The sequence below is a fragment of the Chelmon rostratus genome, chromosome 1, assembly GCF_017976325.1.
Source record: "Chelmon rostratus isolate fCheRos1 chromosome 1, fCheRos1.pri, whole genome shotgun sequence".
Lineage (NCBI taxonomy): Eukaryota > Metazoa > Chordata > Actinopteri > Chaetodontiformes > Chaetodontidae > Chelmon > Chelmon rostratus.
The window spans coordinates 7,938,963-7,953,351 of record NC_055658.1 but is presented as its reverse complement, the minus strand read 5'-3'; the positions used below and the strand labels follow the sequence as shown (position 1 = coordinate 7,953,351).

The window sequence follows — 14,389 nt, the reverse complement described above, 5'->3', positions numbered from 1 at the left end:
ACAAAAACGCTCGCACACACCTGTGAGGCACAAACACACACATGAACGCACAAAGTTGGCAGGTAGTCGGAGGAAACACACCTTAAAATATGCACACAAACACAACGTACTGAAACTAGGGGAAGTTGGCAGGTAGTTTTGTTGAAATGCGCACACGCACACACACACACACAGACACACACACACACAGACATAGGTACAGAACAAAGCCCTCCAAACATCTGTGCTCCCCCAGCAGCCTGACCTGACTAGCTGAGTAAATCTCGGCGCTGCGTTGTCTCTCGGCCTCCAGGGAGAATGTTTGCTGGTGTCGAGGCCTCAGGTGAGCCAGGACAAATGAATGATGCTGAGCTGCGGGATGGAGATTTAATCTCAGGGCTTTTCGGCGTGCCACTCTTGGTAAATAGGCTGCAGGATGCAGCCTGAGTCTGCCTGCAGAGGAAGCTGAAGGTTAAAGTAACTTGTCCTCTCCACCGTCGATAGGCACGCTCCATAATAGCTGCTTCACTCCCATCAGTGGGAAGGAATGAGGTGGCCAGTGAGTATTTAGCAGCTGAATACAACAGACCTGGATGGAATATTTACATCCAGGGAATAAGGAAGTGGGGGCAACTGGTACAAATGGAAAGTTGAACAGTTTTTCAGCACTGTGGTGTCTTCTGGAGACGTTTTCTTTCATTAATTTGCTGCTGTTGTGGAGACGTTTAATTGTTTTACAGTCAGTTGCCAGGCAACTGTAATATAAACCTGGAATCTCTTCAGCTACCCACCCAGCTATGGTGATGATACACCGGGTACATTTAAGTCTTATTATTAGTACAGCCAAAATATGTTTGTATGTAAGTTGCAAGCGTGCATGTGTGGAAAAAGGTGTACAACGCCTTGTGTGTCGCCAGGGTGTTGTGCAAACTCTGATACAGGTGAGTTGCTCTGAGGGTTACGTTGGAACCAGGTTTTGAGAGGGGAGAAGAATGGCTGCAATAAAAACACGGTGTCTCTGATTCTGCTGCACTGATTTTACTCCTTATGGTTTTAAACTGTCCAGTGTGTCTGACTGGGTGCAATGCTGAATTAGTTTGAGTCTTTTAAATCAATTGCTGGCTAAACAGTGGACAGTTGAATTAAGGAAAGTGAGTTCTCCAGGATAATGACAAAGAAAAGAAAAATTCTTTTTCTCCCGTACATCAGACGAAATGTAAAAACTGAGATAAATAAAAAGTGACAGTTGCGTCGGCAAGTGCCCACTCTGAGAGATGAAATAAGCCAATGCAAAGGTTTTTAGTCTCATAAGCCTGGTTTGAAAATAGTTCTGAAGGCTTAAAGAAACAATGGCTGTTTTTGTCCGATCTCTCCAGTCTGGATGAAGAAGTTCTGAAGAACGAAGCCAGCGTCACGTACAGCCAGCACAAACTTGCAGTCTATGATTTCTTGCATTCCAAATCAGATAAAGGACATCATTTATTAAAAGTTCGACACACTTACAATGGTAAAAGTGAAATTTTGGCCAGGAAACACGGACAGAGAGCGGGAGATTAATTAGGGTGAAATTAATTTCAGGTATCAGAGTCTTGCAGATTTTTTCCGTGCTGATACCGGCACGGCCGAGCACAGGAAGTGCAAAGACTTCTTGCAGTCTGTTCAAACTGAATCCAGGTGGAAACTGTAAGTGTTCTAAATTATGACCTTTATTTCAATAGCGTTTCATTGACTATACTTTTCAATATGTAACAGGTTCTACAGTGTCCAGGTCACATCTCTTCGCAAAAACAGCTACAAAGCCAAATGTCTGAAATTATAGTGGTGCAGGTTTGTGAGTGAGAAGTGAGAAGCCGCCGCAGTAACAGCAGCTTGTTTACATCCCCCCTCAACCTGCACTCGTCTATATGCAAACCTCGAGATGCAATCAGTGCCGGGTGGGTTCATTTTTATATCGACGTCAGTCTCGCTCTTACAGTATAATGGCGTACAGTATCCTTGTGTCGTCTGAGACTGTAAGCAGTGTCAGTGTGGTGCAGTGTATCAGCCTGTTTTCTAGTGTACACAGTGTAAATCTGTTTACCGCTAAAAAATGTGTCGGACACGCTTCCAAATCTGGTGACACTCGTGTTCCAGCTGGTCAAGCATGAGAGTCCTGACTTATTCTACTCAGTGACATTTAGTTATTTGTTGTCTGGACACGTGTTGATACCTAGTCTACAATTTAAGCCACATTTTGGCTAACTTAACCTGTAACGTACCAGAGGACAGCTTGAGACGTCCAGTGTCATGAAGGGATTTCATACAAATAACTCCTGGAGTGCATGAAGAGTTCATGTAGCACACAGTGAAGGTGGCCTGCCAATGTAGCAGCTGAGGCCAACATGTCAGACAGACTGTTGAAATAGTGAAGTTAAATGAACAATGACCATGCTTCAGCTCATTTACATGTGTAATGGCAGAGATAGAAGTGAAGAGATTCCGATAAAACTGATAAAATGTGATTAAAACAGTCGGAAATTCACAATTTCCACATGTGAGATAAGAAATCCATCTATGAAATATCACCTCACTTCACCGCAGAGGAGATGATAAATGAAGTGAAAGTCAAGATAGCAATCAAATACTAACTTCTGAGGAAAAGTTAGGCAGAGAAACATACCGCACATGTGTTGAAAAGAGTTTCTGAGCCTGCTGATAGATGACAACCTTCACAATTTTACATTTTTGTCATTTCACCAACTATCTCGTGTGGAGAAGCTTAATGACGGGTGCAACAATAGAATAAGCCTCAATAGCTGGATCTTCAGCCTGACAGGCGACAGTAAGGCCAACACTGATCCTCTAATGATTACGAATGACGATCAGGAGGAGTGCGGCGAGAAGAATTAAAGCAAAAGATGAGGATAAAGATTATTCATAATTCTTAAAGGAAGTACAGCAGAAAAGTAGAGATAGGATTCAGCAGGAAATGGATGTTAAGTCTCTTCAGATTTGGGAAAAAAAAACGCACTGTTCTTTTATCAGCTGGGAAAGTGTCAGAGACGCTTTGGCCTGCGAAATCCAGTCAAAACACATTTTGAATTAAAATGTATGTGTATCGACCTGAGGATGTTTTTCTCAACTCTTGGAGAGCAGATTTCAGAGGATGAAGCTTTGACAGCAGCGATGTGCTCGTGTCCCTGGTGGGGCTCTCACCCGGCAAACTGGCTGCCAGTTTCTGCAGACACTTCTGTTCTGATCTACTTTAAAACTGGGACATTTCTTCATATTTAACACCGATTTCAGAAACGGTGGCTAAAATTTCGTCTGAGGAGCAGGTGATATTTTTTATGAACACCTTCTCAACATGTTTATGACCAGATGGTCTGCAGAAATTACAGAAAAGAGAAACACTCGGAGGAGTAGTCACACTGAACTAATAATCTGCGTCTATGAATGAGGAAACATTTCAGAGATTACACCATTTGGTGAACTCCTTTTGGGTAAAGCTAAGACAAACACTGCAAGAAATGAGTGCCAGTCATTTATTATCACAGGTTACGTAACAGGATCACAGGTGGCAAATGTTCAGCAGGCAGCACGGTTCAAAAGTTCAAATAGACAAACTGTGACCTTACAGATACAGTATGTTTTAATCAAACTGTTTGATAAACCCCTCCCTCAAACAGCAGCTGTCCAATCAGTGATGAGCAACCATAACTAGGCAGCCTGTCTTTTCTCAGCATCTCAAAGCAAGGTGCATGGGCCTGTGCTAAGAGAGGCTCTCTGCATATAAAGAGTTTGGATGGTGGTGTCTTTTTCTCTTGCTCGTCTTTCTCCAAAACCGAACACTCATGAGCAAAAGCGTGAGGAATGAATTAAAGTGTGTGTTTGACTACTTTAACGTAAACTGCACGTGTTAGCATGCCTGGATAACTAGCTTACTCCCTACAGCAGAAACCTAACCCAGCGTTACTTTAAGGCCAAGGAGCATTTCACACTATTTTTTGTGGGGTTATCAAGCAGCAACCTCCAGGGCAAGAAAATGAAGCCAATGCGGGAGTACCAAAAACTGCAGTTTTCCGCTCCGAAAGTGAATCAATCCCCATAGACCCCCATGTTAAAAATACCCAGCCTTCCAGCAGAGACAAACACGTTTACAGCCTGGTACAAAAAACAGTGACTTTTTTATTTAACTCACTTCTTTAAATTACGTTAAGGATTAAAGTGACCCGTGACCCTGCAAAGGATTCAGCGGTGTAGAGATAATGGATGGATGGATGGATTAAAGTTATGAAAAATGTTGGGCATGGCCACTTTGAGTGACAGCTCGCTGCTAGGTTTCAACAACCAGGCGTCATTCAGCCACCACAGCACCCCCCACGCTCCGCCTCTTAGCCAGAAGTCTGGAGGCTACGTCCATGTTTTATACAGTCTGCGGGGCTTTTCAGTGAAGTAGAGCCAAGCGGTTATTTTAGAATAGAAACTCTACACTGCAATACAAAAGCAATGCTACTCTTGCATTTTCATGTCTTCTAAACTAGTTAGACAAGAGAAGGTGCTTTCGTTCACCTCTGTCTGAAATGAAGGACCTGCTGTACTAAGAGTTTGCACTGGTAATTCCAGGGCTTCCAGCTCTCACACACTGACTCATGCGATCGACACTTTTCACACACTCTCACGCCACACATCTATTTTCTCACGCAGCGACAAACAAATTCAGAACTGATAATGTCGCGGCACACGGACAGACAAGACAGAGCGGCGGCAGCAGTGAGTCATTCAGACCATCACGACCAAAGTGAGAAATATCCACAAATCTATTATACTGTCATTTATTCCCATACATGCTGTAATCTCAGTCAGAGGCTCCTCTGGCAGCAGTGTGTCTTCCCCTCCTCTCACAGGTAGCGTGACAGAGAGTTACTATGGTTACACCCTGTGTCTCTGTCAACCTGGAACTTTCTCACGATTCCCAGTAATAGGTTTGTAGGTCAGTGTGATGCAAAATCATGAATGTAAACAGACTTTAATCCTGAAATCTAGTAATATACATTTTTGGTTAACATTAAACAGGGCTGCCAACACGCTCTCATGCTGCAAGGCACATCTGACGGCAAAAAAGAGGGAGCCTCAAAGCCGCTCGTTCGTGACAAAATACAGTTATATGCTAAACAGGCTTTCTGTGCACACACACTCTGCTTTCCAGAACCCAAAGCACACAGTCAGTGCAGACACACACAAAATGCTCCAACATCAAAAAACAAGTCCATTTCACATTTATGACAAAATGAAACGTTCATAAAAAAATATTATTTGAATGCAATTAAAGCAGGTTATGTTAATTTGAATAATTAGGCTCACCAATAATGTGACGCTAAAACCACCCCTGGGGGTGAGTAGCCTACTACGAATATGAAAATCAAACCATCGTCATGCGTTGGTGTTTGTTAATAGCTTTGTTTAGCTGCTAAAGTGTCAGAAGATGAGCTGCCTTTGTAGTCTTATCAGTAAATATGTGTGAAAGCACCTCTGACATGATCAATAAGACAATATGACAAATCCAAAAAAAGGAGTTCAGCTAGGAACTAATAAATGAATACAATCTAGTTTGTTTGTTTTTAGACTTCCAGCCCCTCCTGAGAGTCCCATTCCTCAGTGCCCCCTTCAGCCCTGTCCTCCCATCTGCACATTTCAGTGACAACATGACTTCATAAATTCACAGGAATGCAGGATAACAGTGTCTGAAATTAACACTTTTCAAACCTGATCAGATATCCTGATTAGGCTTGGTCTCCTGTTGCACTGATGTCTGGAGGTATGCTGATCAACCATACTTAATCATCAGTGACCACGATTATTGGCCTGGCTTTCAATCTATAAATGCTGTAAAACTGTGAATTTGGCAGCTGGGGGGGTCGGGGAGCGATGACCCTGACCCGTGCCTTGGGTAATGTCACAAAAGGCCTACTCATATAGCACGCCCCAACTCAACCATACCGAATTCCTCTCCAAAATAAATTGAAAAGTTGCTGGCCCTGTGATCCTGCCACCACTATCATTGTAAACTGCATATGTGGGGCGCAAGAACCGAACGCTTGACAGGCGTAGCAGCGCAAAAGGGGGGCAGAGCTCAGCGAAAGGTCAGCTGGAAATTGTGGGCTAAATTAACTGCTTTATCTGCAGAGAGAGATTAAATAACACCAGGTCTCGCAAGAAGCTGAAACAACACTGACCTGCTTCTGAGTTTCAGCCTCCCTCTTCTGTTAGCTGACGAGGAACAGATCCAACAGCTCGTGCGCTCCTGCTGCGGGCGTATCAGTGTTTTCACAGTATTTGCAGATGGTCTTGTGTGCTCTTGAGTCCTCAGAGACATATTTTCTATGGCACATAATTGTCCAAAGACAGTTAGGGCATTGCTAATAATGCACATTAGCCTACATGACTCTTTCCAGAAGATAAAAGATGCAGGACTGAGCCTTGTATTATCTTAAATCTGGCTTGATTTTAAAAGAAATTTAAAGTCTGGGTTGTTTCCTTTCATGATTTGTTTTATTATCTCCTGGTTCCCTGGTTATGTATTGTCCCTGGTACACCTTTGCATTGAGATCTTGATTACAAAAAGGTTTGGGTCAGATTAAAAGAAGAGTGGCTCACAAATACAACATGTATGAATAATTCAATAATGACTAGTTATTGTTAATTCAGTGCCTTCCCCTTTGTGCACTGCTGAAGTAGTTTGATTGCAAATGTTAGAAATTCATTTGATTCTTAAGGTTCCATTCATTTCTAAATTGTGATTTGATTGAATATTTCTTTTGACCCCTCACCTATGGCTTTGTTTCATGCTGTTTAGAATTAAACATGCTACCTTCATTTAGTTCCCATTTTAAAGCAGAGAAAGCTGCTGTGCTGCTTGAGCTATGACATCCAGCCCTGTAAATTGTGGTGATAAGCACTCATGTTGTGCCTCTCATCTTTATCTGAATGTGTTGTTGTTAGAAACTATGTATAGATATTCAAGTGCACATTTATAGAGTCTGTACAGTTTTCATGGTGAACCTACAAGCTGTCGTGTGTTATTCCGAGTGAGGTATGAAGAGCAGTTCTGCTCAGCAGTCAGCAACTCCTGCACCTCCCCAACTCTTTCAAACTGAGCCTAATACCCACCAGACTCCATGCTTTGTCTCACTGTTTCTCTTTTTGCCTCTGTCTTCTTGCCTCTTTCTCACGTATTCTGCCTCTTACTCTTGTGGGTGTTGTCAACATGCAAGATTTACCGCTTTTGTCACGGTAATTAACTGAAGAACAAGCTTCAGTTCTGTGATCACAAACATTGCAAGCAATAAAAAGATGGGAGGAAAAGTACAGAGGGTCACAAAATCCAAAAAAGAAAGGCTGAAGCGTCCTGTGAGTCTAAACCGGTCCGGTTAGATTGAGGTATTAGGAAAAATAGAGTAAGAAGTATAGAGAGAGACAGAGGGACTGTTTTTCCTCAGTCTGCTCAGCTAGTTGTTTCATTTCCCTCAGAAATAGACATATTACAATTCTTTTCTCATTACTAGACGTCCCCCTTTGTTGTTTCAATGGCAACACTAAAACCAGGAAATCCAGATAAGAAATTTGAAGCACGGCAGGTCCAATGTCATCTCGCCGTTTATTTGCGCTTTGGAGATTTAAATCCACTTGATCCTTAATGTTCCCAGTATTCTCTCTTAAGTAGCTTCAGAGTATCACATATTCTGTGACTGCTTTTTTTCAGACTTTACACTTATATTAAGAGAAAATTTCAAATATTCAAATCGGACTTTTTATTGATCATAACAGAATATAAGATGTCTGGTGCATCATTTTGCACACACTTCCTTGTATGAAATGTTTGAAATCTTGACTAGAACTTAAAATACTCCAGGTAGCTGCAGCCACGGTGCAGCACATAGAGCACCCAGTACACTGCATCTCTCTCTCCTTGCATGTACTCTGACACCATCAGGCTTTCACTCTGTTATATTCTCTCTCTCTCCTTGTCTGATTTTCCTCTTTTTGCAGCTGTTCACTCCCAGCTTTGAGAGACACAGGAAAAATAGTAATTTTAGGGGGTGAAATTCTCCTTCTATATGTTTCTGCAAATCCAGCATGGTTTTCTGTCCTGTAAAAGTGACTCCTGCCACTATTTTTCTCTCTTCCCCTCTTTCCTCCCCTTGCCTGTCTGTGGTTTAGTTGTCCAGCATATAAAGCGGAGAGACATCATCCTGAAAAGGGAGTTGGGTGAGGGAGCGTTCGGGAAAGTCTTCCTGGCAGAGTGCTACAACCTCAGCCCCACCAAGGACAAGATGCTGGTGGCTGTCAAGGTACATCCTCACTGTGTGGTTGTGTGTGTGCATGCTTCTTTTAAAACAGCATTAAAGGGATCATTTGACATTTTGGGTAATACAATTATTCACTTTCTTGTAGAGAGCTAGATGAGAAGATTGACATTACTCTTATGTCTCTAAGAGTTTAATGGTAAATGGGCTGTATTTGTGTAGCGCTTTTTGTCTGATGACCACTCAAAGCGCTTTTTTATGACACAGTCTGAATTAACCCATACATTCGGCTAGGGATCGAACCACCGACCTTCTGATAAGTGGACGACCGTTCTCACCACACATGCTCGTCTTACCAATAGCCACTCATTAGCAACTCCTCTGGTATTAGCAACTCTGCAACTGGAGTGGTTGAAGTGATTTCAGACACAGCCATAGTCTGACACATAAGCTAAGCTCAGATAACTGTCTCCTGAGTGTAGCTTCATAGTTAATGGACCCATATGAGAGTGATATTGATCTTCTTCTCCAACTCCCAGCAAGAAGAGAGCATATTTCTCAAAATGTCAAACTATTCCTCATAATGACAGTAAGGGAAGCAGGGCGAACCGTTGTTTTCTCTTCAGTGAACCAGTTACAGGTATTTGCCACTGACATACATAAGTAAAACGGACATTTACCAATATGAAAATGTCACAAATGAATATTGTTGTTTGGGGAGCTTTGAGATGTGTAGCCTGAGGCACAATGCAGACGAAAAGAGATTTAAAAAAGCGTTCTGTTTGGTGGGTGAGGCCTCTCCCAGCCTCTGTCGGTCTTTGTACCCATTCCGAACCTGTCTAAGTATCAGCCGAGGGACCAGCAATTACCCTGGAGCAAAGTTAGTACCCCAGTGAACTTGATGTTTTGTTTTAAAGCACTTAAAGCATTTAGATCCACCGCCCCTGTGTGCTGGCTATCGGTGCCTTCACGGCGCTCAACATTAAGTTGTGCTTGGCAGCTTCCAGCGTGAATACGAGGAAGTGCATGAATGTGAAGCAGGGCGATGCTGAATATGAGGCTGCAGACTCAGCAAACCTACCCAGGAAAAATAAATTACTGTCAGAAAACCACCCTGACCTTGACAACAGGAGACGCTGGTGTAAGAATTAAGGTGGCGATGACAGAGTGTCTGGCTGTCACTTGCTTTTCTTAGTGTTACAGGATGAACAAAAAGAATGTTAGAGAGCTTGAGTCTGTTTTGTAATACGCCTCCTATACAGTGTCCTTTTAAACACAACGCAGTGTGCATTTTCATCTCAACGTGTTCCTGTCTGCGATAAAGCAGAAAGGAGCTCTCTGAATACATTTAAAGGTCAACAAAGGGAAAATTCATTGCAGCTCTTTCCCTCAATTTATTGTAGTCGGGCACTTGAAGGTATTGTTTTGGAGGGACGCCCAGACAAGAAACATTTCCTTAAGAGTGCGGTTTGATTTGGTAATAGAATTTTATGGCCATTTTACCTACTCTGCCGTACATCTCAACCACCTCCAGCACTTCAGTGCAAGAAGAGCACACACAGTGGAAGTGCATGTATTTCCATCCCAAGGTCTTTCCATCTGTAATAATGTCAGCAGCCAGCTGGGAAAGCTGGACTCAAGGCCAGGAAGATCAAGAGAAGCAAGATGTGGTATTTTCTTGTTGCTGATTAAGTGTCAAGGGCTTTGTTTCTCCCAGTAGAGCCTGTTGTTTGGCATATTATTGCTGTTTTTTTCTTTTTTTTTTTATTCTTATTGATACTGGCCTCTTCAACTGACATCCCAGGAAGATCTCATGTTTCATGTGAGCTCTACTTCTGGAGAGTTTAAGGCACTCTCTGCTCGATCATTTTTCCAATCACATCAGTTTGTTTTGGGTAGAGCTGTTCCTGCCAGCTGCACCTGTACTCCCTGAGCTTTACAGCTGCAGTCATTTCTGGCCTAAAACACTAAGTACAGGATTAATAGATGGATATAGTGCATAGCCAAACAAATTAACAATGAGCAGTTAATGTACATACATTATTAGAATGACATTACCTCCATTGAACTGTTATCCCTTGCTAACAAGAACAAACAGTGGCGTTCATCCCTGGTGTCCATAAACAATCGCAGTAACTTACCTTCAGACAGATGACTAGCCTAATGAACGGTAAGATGTTAAGCCCTGTGACAGCAAACACAGGTTGATTGAGATGTCAGGGAAAAAGGGTTTTCTGAGCATTTGAACTGGTCTCGTCAGCGCATCACGTGTTCATCGACGACCATCCATTCCAATGTTTTCCCTCTCTGAATGCATAAATCTGACTTTTTACTTTCCCCTGCAGACACTAAAAGATCCCAACTTGTCGGCGAGAAAGGACTTCCAGAGGGAGGCAGAGCTGCTGACCAATCTGCAGCACGACCACATCGTTAAATTCTACGGAGTGTGTGTCGATGGAGACCCTCTCATCATGGTGTTCGAATACATGAAGCATGGAGACCTCAACAAATTCCTCAGGTCAGCTCTTCCCTGATGGTTAAGTCAGTGTATTTAACCGTGATACACCAGGCCAGTGCTGGCTGAGCATATTAGAAATTCATCATATTATGAACAGGCAGTAGCAATCTGAGCTGGGTGTGTGTGCCTACCTGTACTAGCAGTGTTTTAACTCAGGGCACTGACGAGGTACAAGACGATAAAAATGAGTGGAGAGTGGAGAGCCTATGATAAACATTTTACCCCAACCATTCTTGACGAGAGGTTTAAACAATGGATTCCTAATGGTATAACAGCATTATGCACAATTACAAAAGATGGAAAGGTTGTAAGTTTTCAGGCTCTGAAACAAGATTACAGATTAAACAATCGTAATGCATTTCAGATATTTGCAATTAAGGGATTATTTTGACAGAAGAATAAAGCATAGGGTGAATTTAGATACAAATGGAATAGTTAGAACAATAATCGGAGTTTACCATTTAAAGAAATACAGAATAATAGCTACGATATATCAACATTTAATTGAGAAAAAGGGGAATAAAAAAACATAAATGGGAGAAAGAATTAGGAATAACTATTTCAGAAGACGACTGGTTGAATATTTGGAAAACTAAACAATCTACTACATCCTTACGTGCTTGGAGAGAACACTGTTGGAAGAATGTAATTAGATTTTTTATTACACCCAGTGTTAGGAGTAAGCATTTGTCTACACCACAACCATGTTGGAGACGATGTGGAGTAGTGAACGCAAATCACTCACATATATTTTGGTTTTGTACTGGAATTTTGCAATTTTGGGGAGATGTTCACATGACTATTGTCAAGATTCTGGGCTATGATATGTCTAAATTGTGTAAAATGTTGTATTTTGGTTGCTTTACAGCTAATACTATATTAAGGGAAGATAAATACTATAATACTAATACTATAAAAATTATGTTGGCAGCCTATAAAAAGGCCATTACGAGGAAATGGATTAAAACTGAACCACCAACACAAGAGGAATGGCTAGAAATTGTGGCTGAAATATACAACATGGAACAATTAACCTACAGAATAAGAACTCAAGAGGAAAAATGTCAAGAGAAATGGGAGAAATGGACATTGTTTAACCAAGAGGACGAACTGATGAACTTGTTATAGAACTTTTGTGGAGACAGAGCAATCCGGACCCTTTTATATGTTTTTGGTTGTACATGTTTGTAAGTTTACACCTGAAAATGTATTTTAAAAAAAAAAGAAAATGGGAAAAAAATGAGTGTTTGCAGTATAAGTATACAGTGTAGAAGTATACAGAAGAAGACGGAGACTGAACGGGCCAAAAGAGACTTCATTTCTTTACTGGTTGTTTGGCTTTTGCGGGTATTTAGCACTATATTACCTGATGGCTGAGTACAGCAGTGCCCTTCAGCAAGTGTCTGTGCAGCTTATTTAGCGGTGGTTTTACATAATCCCCTTCAGAAAAATGATCACTGCAAACGCTGTCACAATGTTACGTGTGGAGTGTTGTTTATGGCCGAGAAACTGTAGTGCAAAAGGAGAGAGCTGTCTGATGGCAAGGTAAAGTGCTGAAATATACTTAACACAGCAGACTCTTAAACTGAAATGGATTTTTTTTTAGGTGGCTAAAATATGTTGCACTGCTGCCCCTGACAGCAGTACAGTGCTTAGCTTTCTACACCAGTGCTTCTGCTGCCTCTCCAAACTGGGGGCGTGCCGACTGTAGGTAAGACACTGACTATGGATGAGCACCTCATAGGTCCCCACTTCAGATAATCCTGAACCGTCCCTTTAAGTCAGTCCAAGAACACTAGAATTTCTGTCTTTTTGTTTGAATTCCAGCTGCAGATACAATATCCAGCCAACCTCACAGCTTTCTGGGTTAGCAAACATGAGTGCTTTAGTGCTTTTGTTCCCTAATGTCAGACTGTACCGAGGGAAGTGACCTCTGATAAGCCTCAACAAAAGCGACACGATGCCGGTACAGCGAGCGCTTTGGTAATGGGAAGCTTCAGTGGGGTTGATGTCAGCGTGCATAGGAGGAGTCTGGGATAGAAGTGTGTTGTTTCAAGTGCGTTGACAGCGGCAGTGTGTGTGTGCGGTCTATCTCGTTTTTGAAGTTTGAGCAATAGTTGAAAAGATGACATGTTACGATTGAGTGTGTGTGTGTGTGTGTGTGTGTGGATTCAAGCGTGCGTGAAGACTTTCTGTAGGGAAATCATTCCTGAAATGAAAGGCAATGTCGCGAATGATGAAATTCTTTCATGCAAGGTGCAAGACGCGGCTGATTTTTGGTCTATTGGTCCTGTTGGTCACATTTAACAAATGAGATGTGTGGAGAATCCGCAGGAATGAACAGAGTATCTGATGTGCGGGTCCAGTTCAACCTTCAGATAATCGGAGCGCGGCCTGCACTCGTTCAGCCACTGCGAGATGTCTGCGAAGTGAAATACAGGCAGAGAGACAAAAAGACACACTAAGGAAGGGTGCTAATCCCTCTACAGTGGAGCAGTAGAATTATTACACACAAACTTTTAAAACAAAGATCACTGGATTGCAATAAAATTGGGATATGGTGAGAGAAAGACTGCCTGAGAGTTCTTGTTCTGGTTAATGTAAAACCTGAAGTGAACAGGCTGGAATACATGAAAATGTTGCAAAAACCACCACAAACTCATATAACAGACACAGAATTAATAAAAACACTCCAGACACGAAACGATTTATCACTGCATTTAAAGCTGCTTGCAGGTTATAGTTATTTTTTATATATATAACAGTCTCTCTCTGGATTATGCTAATTATTCTCAACAGGTCGAAAAAGGCACCGATGGGTTTGCCAGCACTGTAAGGAGCATCAGGGGCAGTCATGTTACTGTCTGCCATGCTGAAAGGGCATGAAAGGTTCCTGCATGTTTAAGTAAGATTATGTAACTTTTAAAAGTGAAAAAACACAAATATCCTCTTAAAAATGACAAATTTAATTCATAAGAAATATTACTCAGTTGCTTTACTCAGCGCACTCAGTGGTGTTGCTGCTACAGCCTCACTCAGTCTGGGATGACCAGAGGCTTATGGTGCTGTGAGATAGATGTTGCTTCATGACTGACATTACTGAGTCTGTTCATTGACGTTATGACTCTTTGCCTGCTTGTGTGACTGTTACTCTCTGTTTTATCATGCCTTAGATACACAGTGAATTACTCTGTAATTACTACTCCTGGCCACTGTCCAGCAAAAGTTCCACAGTTCAACTTTAAAAACAGAAACTAGATAACTCATTCATCACCATTATTTTTTTTGTCTCCCAGAGCCCACGGCCCGGACGCCATGATCCTGGTCGACGGCCAGCCACTGCAGTCCAACGGAGAGCTGGGCCTTTCCCAGATGCTGCACATCGCCACCCAGATTGCCTCGGGTATGGTCTACCTGGCCTCCCAGCACTTTGTCCACAGAGATCTGGCAACCCGTAATTGCCTGGTGGGCAATGGCCTGCTCGTCAAAATTGGAGACTTCGGCATGTCCAGGGACATCTACAGCAGTGACTACTACAGGGTAAGACTTCTACAGGATCCGTATTTATGCTTGTCCTTTCAAAACTGCTGGGAGCTGAAGAGGTTTC

At 42.2% G+C, this 14,389-nt stretch overlaps 1 protein-coding gene across 2 annotated transcripts in view; it reads left to right on the top strand.

Moving 5' to 3' along the window:
* ntrk3b (neurotrophic tyrosine kinase, receptor, type 3b) overlaps positions 1 to 14,389 on the top strand; it is a 167,829-nt gene that overhangs the window by 136,098 nt on the left and 17,342 nt on the right. For both annotated transcript variants that reach the window (XM_041935829.1, XM_041935819.1), the window contains exons 12-14: positions 8,179 to 8,309; positions 10,610 to 10,782; positions 14,079 to 14,322. In XM_041935829.1, coding sequence (XP_041791763.1) covers positions 8,179 to 8,309; positions 10,610 to 10,782; positions 14,079 to 14,322 — 548 coding nt within the window. The remainder of the gene's footprint in view (positions 1 to 8,178; positions 8,310 to 10,609; positions 10,783 to 14,078; positions 14,323 to 14,389) is intronic.